Raw genomic sequence first — 24,819 nt, 5'->3', positions numbered from 1 at the left:
CACTCTGAGCATGATGGGTGACTACTGTTGGTTCTTGCAAAGGATGTGCTGTACAAGTGCCTCCAACATTTTTGGGTACACTGACCTCACTTTTACATAGAGGTAAATTGACATAAATATGCTTTAACGTGTCTCTGGTATCGTCTTCTGGTTTGTTTTCAGAATAAACACATCAAAACAATTTTGGTGGTACATAGTCCAAACTCCAGATATCGTGTTGATATATTATATTGATATTCAAAAGTGTCAAAATGTCAATGATGTGTATTTCAAAAACCTGACGTGCTAGCTTAACTCCGATTTCATATATGAAATCAGTGTAAAATACTTAATAAAGAGATGCTCTTAAGTTCCCAGAAGCAAACAAAAAATATTTTTTTGTAGACCAGTGATATGGAAATGTCCTTCCTTAGCAGATTCATCCAATCCAGCCAATTTTTAGCTTTTTAACTAAATAGTAAATAGTGTTTTTGTTGATGAGCAAGTGAATGAGTCATTTTTGCATTAAACAGTATATATATATTTTCAAGTAGATATTCCTTCTTTTTGGCTGTGCATTATAGTTACTCAAGAATTGATTATTTCTTCATTGATAGCAACTTCTTGCCCACTACAAAATCTTATAAGTATGACACTATTATCATCTCTGACCATTCTCCTCTTATTTTGGAGCTTAAACCACCATGCCCTTCGTAAAACACCCACAACAAGTAGTATCTTAACCAATGCCAATCAGATGAAAACTTTATATAATTCATCTCTAATCTAATCAATTATTTCTTAGATTTCTTAGAACAATACATCCTCAAGAGGTTTCCACAGGAACTCTTTGGGAAACAATGAAGGCTGTTTTAAGAGGCAAATTATTTCATATCTCTCTCACAAAAACAAGCTAGAGACTAGGAAAGCACCAGAACTGATCATAGAGATTTCCAGAATACATCATAAAAATGCCACAGCTCCTAATGAGGTTTTTTATAAGAAAAGACTTGTTTTGCAATCAGAAATTAATCTCTTGACATCAACAGAAAAGGAAAACTTAATTTTAAATTGTGACATCATTATTATAAATACAGAGAAAGGGCTAATAAGATTCTAGCTTAACAAATCCACAAGCAGGAAGTCTGCAACACAATAACAAAAATTACCAATGTAACTGGTAATAAAATTAGGGAGCATAAAGAGATAACTGATACATTTAAGGAGTACTATATCTCCTTATATTCTTCTCAGTCTAAAAAAGATGAGATACAAGTTATGGAGTTTTCCAATAAAATACAAATGACCAGACTACTTTTTGTCTTGTGGATGGATGATCAGACGTTCTCCATAACAAATTTCTGACAACAAAGAAAAATGTATAGATCCTTCCAGGTCCTAGCATTCTCCATACAATATTAATGGAGGAATATTGTTTGGCTGTTGATATGATGTTCTTACTATAAAATGCTGTTTTTTATTTATAATGAGAACCACAACATCCAAAGAATTCCATTTTTTTCTTATTTCTCCATCAAACATTCTCCCAATTTGGGTTCATCCAGGTGCTTTCCAGCAATTGAGAGATAGACATTTATGTTCTTCTTGGTTTGCAGCTTGCAAGACAGAAAAACTATCAAACTATAGAGTTAGAAGTTGTAATATTTATGATTTTTTAAATGAAAAAGTGTTAAAATGCACTTTGGATATCTACAGTGCCTAAGTATCTACAGTGTTTAAGTATTCGGTGGATTTATTGTATATACTCATGTTTCAGTTTTGTTTAACTTTTAGTCTGAATTTTTTGCATTTTGTAATTTAAAGTACAATAATATACTTTATTAACATGATACAAATATATGGAATGAAAATTGTTCATAACTAAGGACCACCTACACTTTGTTTTCAGAATCAGTGACTGATAAATAATTTGTGTGCACGTACACTTTGATGAACAGCACAAAATTTAAAGTTAGTGGTTTGTTTGACAGAATATATTCTACCTCATTTTGACAATTTACATTTATCTTTAAGAAACAATAAAAGGGCAATTTGTTTAGTTTTTCTATCTCATTTACACTGAAGATATTAACTTTACTTTATTGTTATTTATACCCATTTTTGATAATTTGACAATATTTTTTCCTATTTAAAAAATGTAGTTAAACCTTGCAAAAATATGGCTTACTGTTGGATGCAAATTAAAATAAAAGTTTCATAATTAATATTACAGTTCTGGAGTATTTTTTCATATTGACATCAATATTATTATTGCAAAACTAATCTGAAAGAGCATGACACAATTTTAAGGTCTTATCGCCCATCCCAACTTCTAAGCATTTTATGTTTGGAAACTAAGGCATACGCTACGGCTCTGTTGAGCTGCAAATATCTAGCCCTTTCCAAACATTTTTTTGGAATTTCTTATATTTGTAGCACTATCCATCCATCCATCCATTTTCCAACCCGCTGAATCCGAACACAGGGTCACGGGGGTCTGCTGGAGCCAATCCCAGCCAACACAGGGCACAAGGCAGGAACCAATCCCGGGCAGGGTGCCAACCCACCGCAGTTTGTAGCAATATGTATTTGTAAAATCTTTGTCCTGGCATTTTAGTTATGATATAGAGCAGAGCTGACTGTAATCAAGCTGGGCTGTGCTCAGTTAGCTAACTCTATAGTTATATTTTCAATTGGATTGATTCGACAGCTAATTAATTTTTCTGTGGCAACTAGTGCTGATTACTTTTTTCATTTGATAAAATGTGTTATTTGTTCACTTTGGTATATTTTAGTTAATATTACTTTTTGTTGAAGACCTGAAAATATTCAGTACAACAGTTTCTAAAAACGGGAAGAAATCAGGAAGGTTTCAAATATTTTTTCATACTACTCTATATGTACGTAAATGAGCATAAATGAGTTTTAAAAATCCTTGACTTAACTTTTTGAAAACTATTTTGTCAAGTGAGCAGGGATAAAGTAGTTTTTGTTGCCTGCACCACTTCACCTTCTCCTTGGTGCTTAATATTATAAAACCTGCTTAAGATCTGGACTGTCTACAAGCATGACAGACTTAGCCAAACACATGGGCATTAAAATTATTGGAGACACAAAACTGTGAACTCAAAATTATGAATTTACCAACCTGAATAAAAAAGGTGAGTAAGCCAATGAGTTTAAAATATCAATAAAAAGCAGGAGAAGAAATAGTAAAGGGCATACAAAAGAAAATGCTTGAGCACAAAACTACCAAATGAACTTATGAAAATCCTTGACAAACAGTTCTGGTCAAAAAACAAAACCAAACTTTCCAAAAATAATTAATCAAAAATGACAGAGTACAAGAAACTAACACCTATGAGGCACAATTTATTAAAGTATATTTGTGGTTAAGACAAAATACACCCAAGTAACAGCTAAGTGCCAGTCCAAACACAAAGAACATGTGAAAGATATGTAGTAAATTAGCCGATGTCAAAAAAAAAATTTTTTTTTCAGCATTTGCTTTTCTAAGCTTCTATAGTAATCTAGGTATAGTTCTCCTTTATGCAAAATATTACGGTAGTTGAGCCTGTGCATGTTTTTGTTTAAAACTTACAGCAAACTGAGAGCAATTAGGCAGATTTTAAAGGAGAGAGAAGACTGGAATCTTGGCTTTTCAATTAAACAAAGTGGAATAATAAAACTGAGAAAACAGAATCACAGAAGTCTTCCTGTTGAATTAGACAAACAGCAATAAAGGCTGCTTTAATGATTTCAGATATTTTTATTTTGTTCTTTAATTAAAATGGACACTTCTTGTTTGAGAGTAGACAGTAAGCATGATGATGTTTAGTATAATAGCTCACATTTTCAATTACAAAAAGAACAGATTAAGAATAATATGAAATTGCTAGATAGTAAACAATAGGCTTATTAGCTTGAGAGAGAAATGTGTCTATTTTACTTGTAAACTTGTTAAGCATGTTAGTCATGTATCTTCTTCTTATGAACATTTAATTAGATTCACTGCTTTATTTTTTAAGGGTTTGTACAGTGTTTATTATTTGTGACATACAGTATAAGATTTGGTAAGAAATAAGTACTGCATAATTGAAATATTATTCCATATTAATAATTACAGTACACCTTAAGAATTAGGAATGCCTAACGGGTACTGATTGGAGAATCCATTGTGCAATGCAAAACCAAAACATAATTACTCATAATAATCTGATATCAAATGGGTATAGTATATAAAGAAGAAAAAAATACAAATAGAGAACTTTGTTGAAGACAGAAAAATAGTTAGAGAGCAATATGCACAAAGTTCTTGGCCTGTGCAGTCTGCCTTTGATTTTAAATTGCAATGTTAGTGTTAATTTCCATGTGTTCATAGAACTTGTGATCTGACCACTCAAGAAAAGCATACCCAGAGGCAGATCCTTTGTGTCATTTCTTCAGCATTATAATGATTTATATGATGTTCACCAATAGTCATGTACAACAGCACACAACCTATAACCACACAAGCAAGCATAAGTTGAGATACGAAAGAAGAGTCAACTTTTACTGCATATGTCAACGCCTACACAATGATAACAGTGCAAGTTCTTATCAGGTCAAATTATGCAAGTACATCTGTGTATTAAAATGAAGAACCTTAATTATTTCACTCAAGATTTAATACTAAGGTATTAAGCAGAGTTGTGCATTTGACAAATGTTTGTCATTTTCCATTTGGTTTTACCATATACTATACCTAAATTTGTATTTAGTTTTTCCTTTTCATTTCAATGATAAGCTTTTAATAGATACAACACTTTTAGAATTTAAAGATAACGATTAAGACCTTATACTTTGCTTACAAGTGGGCATTTCAGCTTCTTCTGATTCCAAAAAGAAAAATTCCAAAAACACTTACACTCTAGATCAGAGTTCTTCATTGTGCAACCAGATTAATGTGTGAACCACAATCCTATTTTTAGACTAATAAAAATTAAAGCAATTTTCATAAAGTTTAATTGCTTTAAAACTAGATGCAGTACAGTTTCACCAATAAAATATAACTACCACGTTTATAAGCAACTAATAACGACATTGCAGCAGTAAGGTTCACACACAGTTTAGCATGCTCACACCTCCAGAACATTAAAACAACAACTAGCAATGGATTGATTTCTCACGGGAAGAAGAGGCACAAATGAAGATCGGCCAGGAATAAGTGATGTTTCTGCCACAAGTACCAAAAAGGATGGCATAAAAATGAAAAAATATCGCTCTGTAGAAACCAAAAATAGACAATTTCAGGAAATATGGACTGACTAGTTTCTTTTGAATGGATGCACCACAAAACCAACTTGTCTGATATGCACAAAATCAATAGCAATTCTGAAACACTGTAATCTTGAATGACATTTTACAATTCTGATTTCAATGAAAAATGTCTACCTAGTAGCAATCTGTGCAAAAAGTACCTTGAGTTTCTCTCTACCTCACTGAAAGAACAGCAAAGTCTCATGCAAAGATCTTAAGTAGAAAGCAAAACAGGGACGGATGCATCATTTAAAATCTCCTGGATATTAGTCAGACACAAGAAAGCATTTACAGATGCTCTGGTAGTTAAAGAGTGTTTTTTGAGGTCTACTAAAATATTATACAGTAATTTCAGTAAAAAAGATGCAATCCTGAGAAGAACCAAGGGACTGGCACTGTCCAATACCACTATGATGAGAAGGATCGAAATACTTAGACTCAATGACTGACATCAGCTAATTGAGGTTTTTATTCATGGTGTTAGATGAGACCACAGATATCAGTAACACTCAAAGCACTCACAACTAACATGCCAGAGTTACTGAAACATTTCGACTTTGATTCATTTGTATCGATCTTGGAAGAGATTTGAGGCAAACTTAAATTTTAATAAATTCAAGGAGCGGCACAGTGGCACAGTGGGTAGCGCTGCTGCCTCGCAGTTAGGAGACCTGGGTTCGCTTCAAAGGTTTTCCCTGCGTGGAGTTTGCATGTTCTCCCCGTGTCTGTGTGGATTTCCTCCGGGTACTCCGGTTTCCTCCCACAGTCCAAAGACATGCAGGTTAGGTGCACTGGCGATTCTAAATTGTCCCTAGTGTGTGCTTGGTGTGTGTGTGTGTGTGTTTGCGTGCCCTAGGGTGGGTTGGCGCCCTGCCCGGGGTTTGTTTCCTTCCTTGCGCCCTGTGTTGGCTGGGATTGACTCCAGCAGACCCCTGTGACCCTGTAGTTAGGATATAGCGGGTTGGATAATGGATGGATGGAAAAATTTAAGGAGTTTTTCAACTTTTTGAAGGTCCTTTCAATGTGTCTGTGTCCTCCCTATTGTCCATGATCACAGATTTCTATTGTGACAGCCAAATCTGACACTAAAATAATTGAACTCCAGGCAAAAACATCTTGCAGTCTGAACACTAATTAGGTGTCCTTCATTTTTGGGACATGGTCCATCATAAATAATTCCCCACTGTGTGAAGAAGGTGCTGTCAATCTTTATGAGTACCTATACTTGTTGTGAAAAGAAAACACAAAAACAGACCGTCAGATCCACATATTGATTGCCACACAAGAATTGCTCTAACAACAAAATATCTTAATTGAAGCAACATCTAGCCCTATTCTATAATGCAGTGAAGAACACGGCTCTAGATCATATATAACAAATCAGTGACAAACTCAGTAGTTATCTGACTATATGCTATGGCTAGGGCTTTTCATAACCCCAGAATGTGTTTGCATCACATACATTTTTCTGTAGTGACTTCTGCTTTTAAACAACCATCCAACACCAAAATCATTACCTCTAGTCTTATTCTATCAAATGTAATTATCAATTGTTCATTTGAAAATATTTTTTATTTTAAAAATGCAATTTTATGCTAAATATCATCACAAAGTAATCCATCCATCCATCCATTTTCCAACCCGCTGAATCCGAACACAGGGTCACGGGGGTCTGCTGGAGCCAATCCCAGCCAACACAGGGCACAAGGCAGGAAACAATCCTGGGCAGGGTGCCAACCCACCGCAGGACACACAAACGGGCCAATTTAGAATCGCCAACCCACCTAACCTGCATGTCTTTGGAATGTGGGAGGAAACCGGAGCACCCGGAGGAAACCCACGCAGACACGGGGAGAACATGCAAACTCCACGCAGGGAGGACCCGGGAATCGAACCCAGGTCCCCAGATCTCCCAACTGCGAGGCAGCAGCGCTACCCACTGCGCCACCGTGCCGCCCTCACAAAGTAATTTGCATTTAAAACTGGCACCCTATTCAGGGATTGTTTCTGCCTTGTGCTCAATGCTTGCCGGCATAGATTCCAGCTCCCCTGTGTCCCTGGATGGATAGATGAAAGTTTGATAAAAAATACTGTGTGAAGCACAGTCAGATCAAGTGAATTGCACAGTCACATAGTGTTCTAGAATTTCGGGCTGAACTTTTAGTCTTGGTTTTACATGTATTTTAAATCTACTAGTGTAACTAAGTTTTTATCCTAAACCAATTACAAATCATAATTGTTTTTAGGTCTTTATATTAATATTCTAAGAAGGTTAAGAGGTTTACTCAGAGTGATACAGTGTGACTGTGGTAGGGAAAAGATTCATATTAGATGTTACGGCAAGATGAAAATTTTACTAACAAAGTGAGTAAAATTTTAATGAACTGCACCCAGCTACACCTCTGGTCTCACTACATCTCATGCCAAATTAGATCTTAATCTATATCTGATGTTGTCTGATTTCTTAAAGGGGCAATACCTGCTTCATCTGTCACAACTGAGGACCAAATACTACAGCTTAGTGGTCTAGAGAAACAGGGCTTGACTCGTACTAGCCTTGTCAGAGTCAAAAACCTTATAAAGTACATAAGCTACCTATTTTATAGTGTCCTAGGGTAATAGATCGGGGTTCTTTCTCTGCATGCAGAGCTTTTACCTCAGAGGTACCAATTTTCATGACTGCGTGTATTTTGGTCTTCTGTGTGGTCTTCTATATATACACGAAACTGTACATACATAAATACATAAATGAAAATACATGCACACCTACATACAGTAGACATATGCATGTATACACACAACACAAACTCAGTGGTTTGTAAAGTACACCTATACTCATAGTGTTCACTTCTTAATCAATGGTAAAATCATATTACACTTAATAGTATTTAAAGCAGGTAGGCTGGAGCCAATAGATCATGTATGTTTATATGCAACTCCATGATTAAAGGAACAAAATTAAAGATTTAACTGCCTTACAAAGCATCATTGTAGTGTTTCAGAAAATAGACTGGGTAATAACAATGTCTTTGAAGCATTAGTGTAGCACCTGGCATGGATATAAGAATGGGCCACGCCACTACCAATAACACCCAACCAAGGGTTAAAACAGAGCACTGCTTGACAAAATCACAAATTAAACAAGACTGCCACTTGCACAGTGTGCTTCTACTGCCTTCTTGAGTATTATTTAGATATACTGGTGTGTTCTTGGTATGACAAAGGTTCAACCAGGTCTCCCTGAAGTTAAGCTGATATTTTATATACTACTGCACATATTTGTTCTTAAAGCTGTGACAGTGGAATGACAATAATGGCCTTAACATTTTTATTAGTGTTAATTTAACTAGATACAGTATGTGTGATTATGCTTGTAAATGCTGCATGGCTATGCACTTTACTGTTTCTATATTATATTCATTAAACTGTTTAACAAAGCACTGAGTCTGAGTCAAGATGAAGATTGCTTGCAGTGATGGCTGCAGTGTGTTTCATATTAGGGATAGGTTTGAATAAAGGATGCCCTGACATTTAACTAATGACACCTATATGAAGTTTGAGAAGCTGATAAATGAGCTAAATGAAGTAAGTTTTAAAATGTGATTCATTTCTACTGACTGCTAGGCAGTTGATGCTTTTAAAAGGTGCTGACTATGAGCTTGATCCTTAGTATGTCACATTTCAATTGGAAAATGCTCACTACAACCCTGAATCATAATTAGTCATACATAATTTTTATTAAAAATACAGATGTTCCATTGAATGATTTGCTGCTTGTAGATAAACTAAGTACATGAAATTCAGAATATTTGTGTTGAGCTTATGTCTCTAGCTACTCTCATTGAATTTGGGAAGACTCTAGGAAGTTACATGTCAGAAACTAACTCTTTTAAGGCAAGCCATTTTAACATTTAATGGCATGTGGCAATCCTCTATATTTACAGTTACAACTAGTCAAAATTCAAATCAGAGATATATGAAAATGCATTTTAAATGACAAAATATAGGGAATTTATCTATGGATTTTCATGGAGCTTTCAATCAGAGATACCGGTATTTGTATTTTAGCGAGTCTTATTTCAAACAAACACCAAAAGCAGGGGTAAACTATAAGAAACCACAATGCTTTTATGAAAACAAAAGTAAATGAAGAAAGGAAGGGAGAAGGAATCATACTGAGACAAACTGAACAAGTACACAAAGTAACACTATTTAAACAAGTTGAGCTTAATAAACAATGTGAATCTGTTAGATTCAGTAGATGCATCACTGGAAGCTGTTAGAACACAGTTATTTTATCCAAGGTAATTCAGCCAAGGTGTTAGTTACTTCTTCACCTACAATCATAGGCTATTTGTCAGTATAAAGGAAAAGTGTACACTGGTTGATGGACTTACATACTGTAATTCATCATTTATTAGTTACAAAACTGTATTTTGTTACTGTTTTTACTTATGCTTTTATTCATTTTTTTAACATGTCCTGTTTGAAAAGCTTGAACCAAAAGTGAAATTGATTTAATTTAGGCCTTATGCAAAGCCACAAAGACAAGAACAAAAATAAACTAAAAAAGGTAATCGGCATTTGGTATTCAGCCCAGTGTTTTCTGAAATGAGGCTTCAGCCAAGAATTTTCATTTTAGTGCATCACTATCAGAAATGAGATGGATTGCTGGCTAATAAAAATATATGTATGAGATGGAGTTTTCACTTTCATCCTGTGAATTAAATCATTTTATAGTTGTGGCAAATAAAAAGCAAGAAGATTTCAAAACAAACAACTTTACTATAATGACAATAAAATAAGCTGGTCTATATATTTTCTTCATTCCAAAATTACATTTATAAATTAGTGTTTCAGAATTTCCATAATGGCCAGATGCTCAGCTGACACTACTCATGAGGCTGATTTGAAAGGGTAGCAGAAAGGAAGCCTAGATTAATCTCAGATCTAATTAATTTTAATAAAAAGTATCTTACACTTTTACACAAAATAGCAGAATTTTAACATTCACCTAAAAACTTAATCATTCCAATATTGCAATATCAATCAGCACAATGAAGAGCCCGTGGTTAAACATAGTATTGTGTACTTTTTCCTCCTAACCAACAGTACCAGTGTTTTCTATCAAAAATGCTAAAACAGTCAACTTCTGAGTTGGTAATAATGGAGTTACGTTTAATGACGACCAAACTTTTTATTCAAAATGAAAATAGGACCAAGTGGAGTCTGCATAGTCAGTATCTTGTTCTCAGTTTTTCTGTAGTGGATGGCATTTTATTTGTGGGTGGCACTGCATATTTTACAACTAAAAAGGAATGCATATAAATTGTTTTATTAGGTGCTCATATACAATACATAAAGTATCTATTGCCATTGTCATTTCTGTCTGTCCACTCCCAATATACCAGTTTTGCTGAAATGTTGTACCGTTGTCAACTGGTGATTTTTTGAAACTATCTGTCTTAAAATATAAACATTCAGTGTTTTGGGGTAATTACTGAATTATTTAATCTTTCAAATTTAAACTGAGAGGGGTTATCTTAAATTTTATATTTTCTACTTTTCCATCTATGATTACTGCTGCTGACAGTGAAACAGATCTTTAATACAAGTTACTAAAGTGCTGGCAGATTCCCTGAACAGAAGGGAACTTAACATCACCTCATTGGTCTGCCCTAGGCAGATACATATAAATACATAAATACAGAACACAGATCATTTTCCACAACATCTGAAACTTAAAACAGCAGCATGCCTATTTTCTGCTTGGGCTTTAAATTAGATGATTTAATAGAATGTCACTCAAAAATATGCACTTTATGTACTCTATTAATACATGCAATTGCATTCTGTTGTTACTGTGATTTTTGAATATGACCCATTCTTACCAAAACTTTTTAAAATATAAAAGTGTAGTCTTTATCTTTCAGGAAGTAAACTAAAATGAAAAAACGCTCCTCTTTTCAAAACAGTTAAGTCCTCAAACGCACCTAAATGTTAAACAATGTGTAAATTTCTAACTTACTATAACAAATAGGAGGTCAGAACACTTTTCTTTGATTTTCATTATAAGTTAAAGTACGGAAAGGGAGTGAGAAGTCTGGGCCTGTCTGCTACTCTCCGTTGTTATTTCTTACTTATCTCTGGGTGATGACATACAATGTGAGCTTTCAAGTTTGTAGTATTTCCAAAATACTACATCATAGAGCACCAGCAGAGATTGCAGTAGTGTTAGCCAAGACAACACAGTGCACTCAATCAAATGTAAAAAAACTTGCAACACACTGCCCATGCTGAAACCATGTGTTTGTACATGCTTGCATTGTTTTGTCTCAACTTAGTGTTATTGAGGAAATAGACAAATGAGAAAAGAAATTAAAAAGAAAAAGAAAGAAAATATTTTTGGAATTTGTGAATCAATTTTAAATGTAAATAATGAGAATCTAGATTTTTACATGAATCGTTTTTTTCTCCCACAAGCCTATATGTCATTAGCATGGAGACAGTTAATTTGCTGTTTAAACAATACATAATTAACATACTAGCTGCATTACCTTGCTTCATCCAGGAACATTAATAAGATAATACACCTCAGCTATAGAGTATACAGTTAATCAGATGTATCGTAAGTACTATGTAAGTACTTTTCTGTATACAGTATTTGTAGGTTTTTTACCAAAGATGAATATTATCGTCAGGCAGTGTGTTGTAGTGGTTAAGACTTTGAACAAGGGACTTCTTTATTATTAGGTCACTGGAGCTGCTTACTCTTGACCATACTTTATACAATTGCACATGAGTAAAACATTCCAGCGTTAGATCGATTACCTGCTTTTGCTAATGACTAGGCTTTTGATGATGGCCATTACAAAAATTTTACAAGAAAGTGTATTCTTTTGAATTGGAACAGGTAATCGGTATGACTAAACTGAAAGTTGAGTATGTATTATTATCATTATTAGATGTTTATGTCATTCACTCAAGTAATTATTTTTCTGTTTTTTCATCAGTTGTATTTTCAAGTTTGAATTTTTTTGATGTAGCCATAGGCAGACAATACATTTTTAACACATGGTGTTTTACTTTAACCTATCACCAACAGCAATTACTTTTACACACTGCACATTTAGGTGGCCCATATAATGAACTGAATGTTTTTAATCTTGGGGTTGTTTTCTCTGGAGCTTGAAGTGGAAGTAAATAACTGTCAGGACTATGTTTTAGAGGCTTCTTAAACAATCAGGAATCACCATTTAAAGTCAGCAGATGTGAATACGTATGTTAAGAACTTTGGTGCGCAGTGGGGGAGAAGGGGGCATCTCCTTTCAATGTAAATGTAAATTATTTCAAAGGGTGGGGTCCCCTTTCAAAGTCTGTAGATACAGATGTATATTACATTGGAGTAGACTGACCCATTAAGTTTATACTTAAACCATTTGCCTCCTTTGTCTTGAACCCAAGGACACCACTTCCACCTCTACTCCCTCCTGTTTTGCTGCTGGAGAAGCAACACCAGCACTCATAGCTATAGCGTCTGACACCATGGCTCAACACTTGCTAACCATTGAGCTTCACATCTTCATTGAGTTTCACTGAACTTTCTCTTTTCTATGTCACACCTCACTGTACACAGCAAATGTGATTACTATTTTTTCCAGTCCAAGAAACCGCATCTTCTTCAGTCATTCATTCACAGCAAGGCTGTAACAACTACTCATTACTACTGATAATAATCGAGTATTAAAAACGCTGGAAAGGATCACTTTCATCAATTAGTTAATTACATCATTAGGCTGAGTAAGTTGCGCTGCACAATTGCATCACTACTACATTCAGTTGTGAGTGCATTTAAAAAAGGCAGACGGTAAGCAAGAGCCAGAAAAGATAGTGCGACCTAAGACTTCCAGAGTTTGCGAGCACTTTACTCTCTACGAAGAAAAAAAAGGCTGTGAGTTGCAAAATGTGTAGGTCTGACCTCGTTTGCCATAACAGCACAACTGAGGTGCACAAACATTTCAATGGAAATGTTTGAATAGAAACATTTCAAGAAACATACCATTATACCATAAATACATACCATATATATATATAAAATATATCAGGACCTTTACAGACTTCTTTATGTGTATGCATCCTTTATTATCATATCTTCAATATAATCTTCCAGCTACACACTATTCTTTATATAAAAAATAGAAATTTCCTGTGATGCTACATAAACCTGGTTTCTTAAGATCTTTTTTCTTTAATTAATTGTTTTAATTTTACTTGTGAATTGGGGACTAGGGATGTCAAAATGCAAGAAATTTGGCAATTGTTAAGTATAAAAAATCAGAAATGTGTAGATGTTTACAGGAATTCAGAACTCCAATGTGAATTTACAGAATTTCAAAATTGGCATATTTAATCTTCAGCATATTTTTCATATTCTGCTAAGAATTTCATGGGGACTTTCACCACATGGTGCATCTGGAATGTGCGCTTATATGACAGAGAGACTCCACTAATTCTTCTGTGTTTTATGCACACAAATATTTACCATTTCAACACTAATCCACAGGAAGAAACAATACATACCTCCAAAATGCAAGATTTGCCTATTTAAAATGAAGCCTAAAGCACACAATCTCAAAAAATTAAATACACAGAAGTTGGGAACTGTAAGCAAGAAAATCCTTTCACCAAAATGCAAAATTTTAAAATAAACTTCTGAAATGAAACAGCATGCTTAATACACTTTTCTTAAATTGTTGTGTGTGTGTCCCAGCAACAGCAAAGTTCTTTTATTTGGTAAGGTACTTTATTTCTCATTGATGTTGTTTTAAAGTCGCATTTGAAGAGGATGCTAAGATACAATTCTGTATTTCAACTCCATGCATAATTTGGGAAAAAGACAGAAATTAATCCATCATCCAAAACTCTTGATATCCCACCTGCTAAGTTATTCTACAGAACTATAGGATCATTCATCCCTGCTACTAAAACAAAAAAAATAAATAAAGTACTAAAAATGCATGATTCTTACAGTTGGGAAAGTCAGGATCTATTTCTCCACCCCAATAGGAGGGGAGAGAAAGAAAACTATAAGAGCACAAACACCTTGGTTTTAGATGCTATTTTACTAAATCATCCTTACTAAAGTATCCTTTTTCTCTTTTTTATTTGCTTGTTGCTTGACTATATCTTCACTCTTCCTCCCTTTTGAGTATTTTAAAAGGTATCAGTGTGGGAACACTTATTGTATTTGTAAGTTTTCACTGTGCATGTTGTTGGAAAATGCAAAATGAGGAGGACTAGAGTTGGAAGCTCCCACAACCTGTTTACCCTTGTTATTTACCTGGTCACTGTTACTGTACTTGATTTTCAATACGTTTCAATGTTATATGGTAATCTTATTTTCTCAGTAAAGCACATTGTAGGAGAGGGGTAGGAAGTAAGATCTGGAACCTAGGTGTTAACCATTTTTTATCTCGTAAATGGTTTTCATTTTCAATTACAGCTTAAATTGTTTTCATGGCTGTCCAGGGAAAAACTGAACTTGTAAATATTAAGTACTTACAGTTTGTATACTACCATCTGTAGTATCTGTAGCATAAACACTGAAGGTAAGCTTATGGTACTACAGAGCACAGCTCAAAAATGAATAATGTCACTGCCCCTTGAAAACATGTGTTTTTAAAAAACACATTGGGACTGCTTAAACTCTTCACCCCTCTGTTCTGCTCCTAACTATCGACTGTTGTACTGGCCATATCAACCATGAACTACCTTTGATCAAGTTAAGACTACTAGTTTTCCTGTAGCCATGGGACTAACAGTAATTTTAATTCACTAATGTAACCCTTTAAAAAATGTGTACTCTGCTGCTTAACTTTTTGTATGTAGAGCATCTGAAATTTCTAAACCTAAATTGCCCCTCACAAACTGATTTACTGAACGCTTAAAGCACAGATTGATAAAAAAGCCACATGCTGACCAACTCCTCCAACTGAAAGGGAGGGAGGATCAATCACAAATGTACTGTGCAGGGCAGGTCACATTTGAAAAGGCTACTCTTTGTCATTTCAATTGGCTGTAGGGTTTATGAATAACAATAAAATCTTTTCAGCCAAAGATTAGAATAAAACCCTACACAAAGTAATTTGCAAATATGAGAAAGTAATATAGAAACCCTTATATGGCACAGTGGTGCTGTAACATTCTGACTCAATTATGAATATTACAAATCTAATACATAGTCAAGAAAAATTAGCATTCAGATATGAATTTGATATAACTACTTAAAATTACTGTGAAAAAAATACTTTGAAGTCACAGTGCTCAAAACGTCAAGTACAATAAATATATGAAAGTGCAACATACGAAATAGAGAAAATATCAAACATAGCATTTTGAGGCTGGTATCTAAGATCATTATTGGAATAATATGATTTTGAAGATAGATGTTTAGGCTGAACTAATAGTAAAAAAGACAAATGAGACAAACTTATATAAATTATCCATGAAATTTAAAATTTGCATTATCTAGAGACAGAGTTGTAAGGATGTTGGAAACTCAGGCACAAGACAGTATCAAAACCTTCACTGGGATACACAAGCTAGGCAAATATGTAGAAATATATGCCTTCTGTCTCTTTTAAGATGTTAAGATTAGCACCATGGTTAGTACCACTGATTCAAAACACTATAGTTCTTGGCATGGTCTGGAATTTACTCACACTTCATTTACCTATGAGGATTTCCTGTGGGGCCTGTGATTTCATCCCTCATATTAAAACCATGCATATCAGGCTAATAGTCAGTACTAAATTGGTCCTGTATGAGTGAGTGTGCCCAGAGATGGACTGGCACCCATTCTAGAGTTAGTTCATGTCTCAGTCTAATGCTGCTAGAATAGGCTCCAGTTTATAACCAAAATGTTCAATGACAAAATGAGATGTCAGATATTTAAAGATTACTTATACCTTTGGGAACTTCCAAGTAACAGTTCAGCTTGCTACCAAGATGGGAAGAAAGGAAAACTGTGAAAGAGTAAGTTTAGTTACCTCAGCCAGTGTAACTAAGTTTCTGAAGGCAAAGCATAATTATTGGAATTTGCCCCAATAATTGTGATTGCACAAATTACTTGCACAAAATAAAGAATGACCAGAAAAAAGTGGTCTGATTTAAATAAAAAAGTAATTTACAAATCTTGAATAATGCAAAAAATCCAATTACATGCAGTATCTAAAGCCACCAGGTATGAGTTAAGTCTACAGACTCTATTTTTTCAGACTCGATATAGTCACCGCAAAAGTGCTAACAGATAGGACCCCAGATGCAACAGACTGGGCATCTATCCTATCCTAAACAGTGAATCCCTAAGAAGTGGGGACACACAATAAATATAATGAATTTTAGAATATTACGGTTTTCATTCAAGTATTCTTAAAGGTCGTGCAGACGACTATATATCAAGGTTACAGATTAACAGCAATAAATGACATGATAGATAGATAGATAGATAGATAGATAGATAGATAGATAGATAGATAGATAGATAGATAGATAGATAGATAGATAGATAGATAGATAGATACTAGGCGACAGAAGGTTAGATAAATAATTGAGCATCGATTGAGAACTGACCGGCTTACAGGGGCTGGCCCAGCAGTACATCTGTGGAGGGGGTGGTGAGGTGGGGGTTGGGGATCTTGGCACGTACCTGTCTGCCCTTTGCCCAGCGTCTTCTCCAGTCGATAGGGCCCGACATACTGCGCCGACTGAGCACCGGCCGGCGAGTCCTTGGAAGACATATCTGCTTGTATGCCAGGCTATGGCTCCGGCTGCGTAGTGATAGACACGGCAAGTGCCCGGCACAAGCTAGGCAGCCGCGCGGAGGTTCCTGCGGACGGACTCAGCGCAGCGCGCTGCCTTGACAGCCGCGCCACATCGCATCCTTGAGCGGCAGTGCAGGAGGAGGAGGAGGAGGAGGGGGAGGATGAAGGAGGGGACAGAGTAGCGTTGTATCCGATGGAAAGGTGCCTATATCGCGTGGCCAGGATCAGCAGCAGAGGCCTTCTGCCCTCGCACCCCAATAACTTGTGTCTCTGCACGCCCAGCTGATAATAGAGTGTATTTCCACTAACACCGGCGTTTCTCTTTCTGTTAGACAGCCTCCGCGGAGCTACAGCTGCAAAAAGCTCAGACCCGGGCCCAGGGATGCAGGAGAAAAACACTCTGTCATTGCCAATGCGAGCGCATCCTCGCGCGTTGCCCCACTTCTCGTGCCTTCCTATTCTAGCATTTTCCAGGTCTGGCAGGCAGCTTAGCGTTCTTCTACTGCACCGGGCCGTATCTAGCGGAGTCGCATTCTTGCCATCCTGAATTTTCCTCAGCCTCCCTTTTTCTGCAGCATCCCTCTCAGTCTCTCTCTCTCTCTCTCTCTCTCCCTCCCTCCCTCGCAACATCAGCATCCGGGTCCTTACTGTAGCATCAGTCCGGACCGACCGCTCCCTCCCAGATATACGCTTATCGGCGCGTGCGCGTGCGTACACAAAAGTCAATTTGGCTGCCAATAAAGGGGGTCGCATCTCGCTACGTTCTGTATTATCGGAGGTCTGACATTTAGTATTTAATAGCATGTATCGTACATGCATGTGTAGATTTATTCTAGAAGCTCTTGAAGACCCCACAGCTCCCTAGTATCTCTAGTCTCTCATCTGTTGTTTTAAAGGATGATATTTAACTAAGTGTAATTCACAATCACATAGAAACAATTGAGAGTTACCAAATAACCACATCAAAACGTCTTCGGGAAGTGGAAGGCAAACCCAAATAGACACCGAGAGTACGTGCAAAGTCTACACAGACGGAGATCATGCACGAGATTCACACTCGGGACACTAGATCCATGAGGTAGCGACCTTAACAACGAAACCATCATGCCACTTTCTCACCTTTCAATTTAATTAAACTTATTGTTGTTATACCTTAATGTGCAATGAAATATAGCGCAAAATTCTTGTCGGGGTTGGGGGTGCCTAAGTAGCAGAGGTGGGGGTCCGTCACTGAAAAAAAAATAATAAAATGGAACCCTTTAACATTCAGCGCTTTTCCACATTTAACATTTTGGGATGCTGTTGTTAAATTTAAAACAGCCATTGTCTGAAGAAGCGCGTATCTACGTCCCCACCACAGCTACAAATGACTGTATCCTGATTTTTGTTTCATATCTGATTTTTTTGTCTGCTCAGATTAATTTTTCGACTAATCTACGTTTGATATCTTGTCTATCTTCAATGTGCCCCATATGGGCAAAATAAATAAAGCAGTTTTGTTAGACAGACGCTGATTACTGCTCTATTACGTTGTTGCAGCGTACAACGTCTCCGAATTCCTAAAATGATTGCAAGGAAAAGAAGCAGCAAACGACAGATTAACAGCTGTTGGTTTGACCGCATTTGTCACTGGTGGTGTTCTGTACATAGAAATAAAGCAGCCTAAACGACACTTGGAGACAGTACTGGTGTCGCGATGGGACGGGTTTGGATAAAAAACTGTTACAAAAGCATTGTTATTCCTCCCTAAAAAGTTTTGATTCCATATCATTTTTGCCAACACTTCTCCAAAACATAATATCTGTGTCACATATAAGTGAAAAAAAATGGAAATGGCACCGCAGGGTGAATATAGCCGTTTTGGTTTCAAATATCAAACACAAGGTTGTACGGGGTGGTTTAACGACTGCTCAGTTGCTATCAACAGCACGGGGGCGTTCATGAAAAGGAATAACAATCTGAAACAACAAAAAATAACAATAATAATTCCACATATTAAACTTCAAGCTTGATCATAATTATTAATCATAAAAATGCAGTGAACATACATTTTTAAATCCTTAAGTTGCACATTAAATTTCGAAAAATCATTGACGATTTCCTGTATTTAATTTTTTTTTTTTTGTGGTCAGTCCCGAAAAACACGTCCATGGTTTCTGCTGAATGTAGAACTTGCCAGCTTCTCTGCTGAATTCAGTAACTATTCAAAAAAACATTTTCTCGGATATCAGATTAAATTAAAACCTTCCTATGCTTGACCAGTTTGTTGCAATTTGGGGAAAACTGCTCACTCATTAAACATTTTGAGGATCCAATATTACTATTTTCCTATCCTATTTCAATTAAAACACTGCATATTGTTATTTCCAGGCGACCTAGGGCTGTCAAGTTGCTCTGCACGTCTTTATTATTAGAAAGGGTGGGCCAGGAGGACAAGGCGAAGACGTCTCATCTGTTGAGCTCGCCGTGATGCTTGACTCATCTAGCTGATGTACAGTAATGTTCGCCTTTGCTTGGTGGTGACAGTCGCCAATTCTATCTTCTATTGATTATTTAAGCATAGATATCATCATAAGTATACAGTAGTTTGGCAAAGTTTTGTGCCATTTCTTGCTCTGAGCAGCGTTTAGATATTTTTTCTCGCTAACTTTTGCAGATTTCTAGTATTACCACGACCACACTTCAATGCATCTGTTGCCCGTAACGTCACGCAACGCGACATACTGTATCAGCTTCTCAATGTTTTTTAACTAAAAATGCACACATATTTTTGATGTTAGCAAAAATTAAATATATATTTCGTGACTTGCTTTTTGGCGTTCTGATGAGGGGGCCCTTGTGTCTAGAGGACCCACAGCTCATGGGGGTTAGCATGGGTAATCCACTACAGTTTTACAAATATTGGTTCTTGAATGGTACTTTATGGTTTTTTGTTGGGTTGTGTGCTTTTTCACAGAACCATTGCTTGTCAAAGCACCATTCCATTATGGGAAGGATTCTTTGCATATTAAATTGGCTCATTCTGCTTTGCAAATCTTTCTAATATGTTGAAAAAAATTAAATCTTTAAATTTATGGTGGGCTTCCTAGCAGGACATTAACAGATTAAGAAAACGTGGACTTAGCCTGGGCTATTGTATGCATCAAGAGTTCTTTTAAATTCGTGACCTATTGGCATTTTACAAATTTGTTACCAGCTATTCATGATTATTTACTACATGGAGCCTGTTACAGATTTAAATAAATAAGTGTTCTTTCTGTAACTTTTATGTAGGTGGATCTTTTGGGAACCAAAAATACTTCACCTATGACACTGAAGAACCAGTCTGACACAATTACTTTTAAGAGTGTACATTACTGTATGTATATATATATATATATATATATATATATATATATATATATATATATATATATATATATATACACATATACATGTGCTTACACTATTGTAATACATTGAAAAACTGACGAAATACAATAAAAAATGTCGTTTAAATCAAAGGATCTGCTCAAAAAAAGAGTGATAGAGCTGAAAACAGTACAGTCAAAAAATTCAAAAATCTTGTTTTTGCTTTGTCATTCTGGGATATTTAGTGTTGCTTGGTGTGAAAAAAAATGAATTTAAATGATTTCAGCATAAGGTTACAACATAAAAGTATGAAAAAGTGAAGCAGTCTGAGTACTTTCTAAAGGCACTATACCTCATTAATATGAAGATAATGAAGAAGCAACAAAAGCATATGATCAGAGAAAGTGCATATGATGTTGTTTATCTTGATTTTAAGGATGTTTTTGATTAGCTACCACATGAGAGGCTCGTGATCAAAGTAAAATGGGAGTTTAAGGCACAGTATGAAGATGGGTACAAAATTGGTTTAATCACTGAAAGAAATATTTTCTTCTTCTAAGCCTTTTAAAATTAAATTACAAAACATATACAATAAAATACATACAATGAAAAGCTATAGCCAACCAATCAGATACACAATGTTATAAAGGTCACATTACAATATACTATAAAAACACACCCCAATCAAAAGGACAATGAATTTAACATATGAAAGAGAAAGGGTTAAACTATATTAAACTATAAAACCTAACTCTTGCCAAGACAAGAGCTCTGAAAACTTAATTTGGGAATAACAAAAATACATTCTTGCCAAATTTTGTAAGAACTCTGGACTGTTCTGAACTTTTTTCAGTTTTAAGACATCACTTTATCACTGAGTTATAGAACAATGGTTCCCAACCATTTTGGGTTCTTCCTGTAGCTACAGGGTTTTGTTCTAACCAGTTCTAGCCAGTTTTACAATCAACAAGTCCTATTATCTCAAATTGATCTCACTATTTAATCAGCTGGTCTTTCATTTTTCTCTCTTATTCTGCATTTGTTAAAGATGATTCCAAGGTCTAAGGTTGAGATCCACTGTTACAGAGTATGCATTAGAATTCTTTCACCATCCATTTTCCAAACCTACTTATCATGAGCAAGGTTGTGGGGAAGCTGTAGCCCATCTCAGTATGCACTGGGGGAAAGACAGGAGCAATCCCTAGGGTGCCTGTCCATCAGAGGGTGAGCATACTCGCACATAAGCACATGCTAGGGCTAACATAGCAATATCAATTCACCTATCCTGCATGTCTTTCCATTGTGGCTTAAAATTTAAAATAACAAAGAACTTTTAAGTGTTAAAAGTGGTCATAATGCAATATAATTTTATATGATGTAGTTCCCGACATGCACTGCTTACTTCACATATATTCATGAATACTGCACAGTAACACCAGAATAAAAAAAAACTGTAAACCATTACTATTGAACACATGTGGTTCCTGAAATACTTCCCATGTCGCATGGTCATTCTTCACATGATATTTAACATTGGTTAAATAGAATTCAATTTGCTTAACTTGGAATGACGTCCATGTCTTTTTTTAGAACTAATTTCACATATCGTGTCAGAAGTAAAACAGGATGGGAGAGTTTAATCTTTCAGAATTCTTCAAATTAGCCCACCATTGCAGTACCAGGACTGGTGCTAGCAGTTTAAGAGGTACTGCATAGGTGTAAAGTTGGATGTAGAGGTACATGTTAGCACAGTGAAATAAACTTTGGGAAAAGAAACTGAGCAATTGTTTAAAAATATTCAAATCTGAAGAGAAGGAAGACAACAATTATTACCTGATGGTGCTAGAAAACGTGAACAATTACTTCATGCCAAAAATGAATATAACTCATGAAAGAGCACACTTTCATCAGTGCACGCAAAGCCCTGCCATGTGGCTTGTGTAGAAAATTTTACAGATCCAACTCTATACATCTGAAGTTGGTTTGTCTGATATAAATGCTGTCAGAATTGTCATCAAGGATGATGCTATCCCTTATAGTTAAACTACTGCCAAATGTGGGAACTGGATCTCATGTTATGCTGTGGAATAATTGAGGAGATAAAAGAACCATCCAAGTATCATGCACCAATGAGTCCTGCACCAAAGAAAGGAGTGGTGTATATCTACATAGACCTGAAGAAGCTGAACAGAGAGGTGAAAAAGGAGAGCTATGTTTGGCTTACATCAGATAACATACTGCCTAAGCTCACACATGCTTATTTATTATCCCTTTATTATTTAAGCAGTGGGTCCTGGCAGCTAAACGTGAGAAGGAATCAGCTACATTGACAACCTTCATTACATCAGCGGGAAAGTATTTTTTGATTGATTACTGTTTGGTGTAACAACTGCTTCTAAGGTATGGTAATGAAGGAAATCTGTTCACTTTTCAAGTATATTCATGGAATAGAAGTGCATATGGATGACATGTTGGTCATTGGCAAGATGGCAAAAGATCATGAAATGAGCCTTGAGAAAGTTCTGAAAATTCTGAAAAATTCTGGTTAGAGACAAAATGATAAGTTATGTCTTTGAAAACAGTCATGATTAAACTATCAGGGACACTGTACTGAGGAAAATAGTATCTGTCCAGATGTAGCAAAGGTTAGTTCTTTAATGGAGCTTCAAATGACATCAGAGATGTTCAAGGGCACCACAGTTTTATTGAGTTTTTGATGACTGTCCGTTTCGTTTGAGGTTGCTATACGTGTTACTGACCATGCAATATGGAGCTCGTGTAATGCACCTTGACATCATGCCCTGCTGTATAAAATGACGGTACATGGCAATGTTATATGCTAGTATCTGATAACACCCTCTGAAAAGGAAAACAAAAGAAACCCCTTGAAGAATTAAAAGACTTAGACTAGTTAGGAGCAAATCAAAAAAGTTTGTGTAGGGTAATTTTCAGATTATGTTTGACTTAGATTTTTGTTTAGTTTAGGGGTTTTACAAATCTTTTTGGTGTTTTATAGCTAATAGAATTGCTTGAACTCTTAAAAACACATCTAGAGCACTGGTTGTTTTCCAAGTGTTAAAATTAATAACACACCTTCTAAGCCTCATCTGGAATATCCATTTTACAAAAACAACATATCAGTTCCAGAGAAAATCCAGAGAAGCAACTAGACTGATTTCCAGACTGTAGGGTAGGAACTAAGAGAAAATATTGAAATAGTTAAATAGTTTCAAGTTGTTTATTTTGTATACAGTATTTTCCACTTACATTTCAGGCAGCCACTCCTGTTGTTAAATGAATCCTCATTAATCAGTCGCAGCTGCAGAGTCACATGTGTGTCCATATGCCTGAATGTGATGCCTGTATAAACAACACTGAGACAGTTTGAACAAAACTCTCTCACACATCACACACATCACTGTGACAAATAATTTAATGAAAAAGTCTCTATGGTGTAGTAAACAAACAATTAAAAATAATCCTACCATCAAAACAGTCAACCTAAACCTAGAATGCACCCTAATGTTACACCATACATCTTTTGTTTAATACAAAAGAAAATACAAGCACTTATTATGTCACAATTGCATTAAGCAGGCGAACTAAAAAAAGTTCTTTATTGTACTGGTGTACTTTTTGGTAATTGCAAAGTTTCAAATGTGTTAATGTAAGTGAGGGTTTGTTTATATTGTACATTTATACTACAAACAATGATAATTGACTTGGGCTTATGATGTAGATATCTAGTAGTGCAGTTGTGACTCAAAACATAAAAAGTTATTTATTGTGGTTTGTCAGCCAAACCCAGACTAAATGTAAAACTCTGCCCATGCTGATTAGTAAATTTCTGTTCTCAGTTGCAGTAGAATTTTGGAACAAATTAAGAGCAAATGTGGCACTGCTTGCTATCTTCTGGCAGATGGCTCTGTTGGAGAAAAATTAAATGAACAGTAGACTCACATCTGCAACTTAATGCATTGTGGAAAAGCTTATGTCATGTCTCAGCCAGGGTTCCTGCCCTACCTGGGGTTTCATTAATGCTTTATGTTGTTTATGTGCATTATTTTTTTATTTTTGATTTTGTTTATGAATGTAAGCTGCCTGTGTTATGTCCTGTGTATTTTGTGAGTGGTTCCCCAAGAGGTGGGGCAACCAGCCAATCACCACCAGAAACTGTCCTCTGCCGTGTAGATGCAGAGGTTCTCCCACTATTCCTGGTGGCTCATTTTGAACTTGCCTGAGATTGGTGAGTTTAATTGTGTTTTGTGCCGTGTTTGTGCCATTGGAATTTTGACCTTCAAGCTTTAGGTTTAACTATGCTTCTTGAATACTGTTTTGAGATTTGCTTGCATTACATTGCCTTAGTGTT

The 24,819-nt window shown here is 35.7% G+C and overlaps 1 protein-coding gene across 8 annotated transcripts in view; it reads right to left on the bottom strand.

Annotated features, from left to right (window-relative positions):
* Positions 1–17,752, bottom strand: part of LOC114660688 (serine/threonine-protein kinase BRSK2-like) — a 221,142-nt gene extending 203,390 nt beyond the window's left edge. For 4 of the 8 annotated variants that reach the window (XM_051933876.1, XM_028813545.2, XM_051933878.1 and 1 more), the window contains exon 1: positions 16,985–17,751. In XM_051933876.1, coding sequence (XP_051789836.1) covers positions 16,985–17,075 — 91 coding nt within the window. In that variant the 5' untranslated portion in view covers positions 17,076–17,751. Of the gene's footprint in view, positions 1–16,908 lie in introns of all 8 variants that reach the window. The other 4 variants (XM_051933874.1, XM_051933875.1, XM_028813546.2 and 1 more) reach the window with 3 other exon arrangements.
* Between the last annotated feature and the right edge of the window lie 7,067 nt (positions 17,753–24,819).

This window comes from Erpetoichthys calabaricus, chromosome 11 (genome assembly GCF_900747795.2).
Source record: "Erpetoichthys calabaricus chromosome 11, fErpCal1.3, whole genome shotgun sequence".
Classification (NCBI taxonomy): domain Eukaryota; kingdom Metazoa; phylum Chordata; class Cladistia; order Polypteriformes; family Polypteridae; genus Erpetoichthys; species Erpetoichthys calabaricus.
The sequence above is the reverse complement of the archived record's forward strand: the minus strand, read 5'-3'. Positions and strand labels throughout refer to the sequence as shown.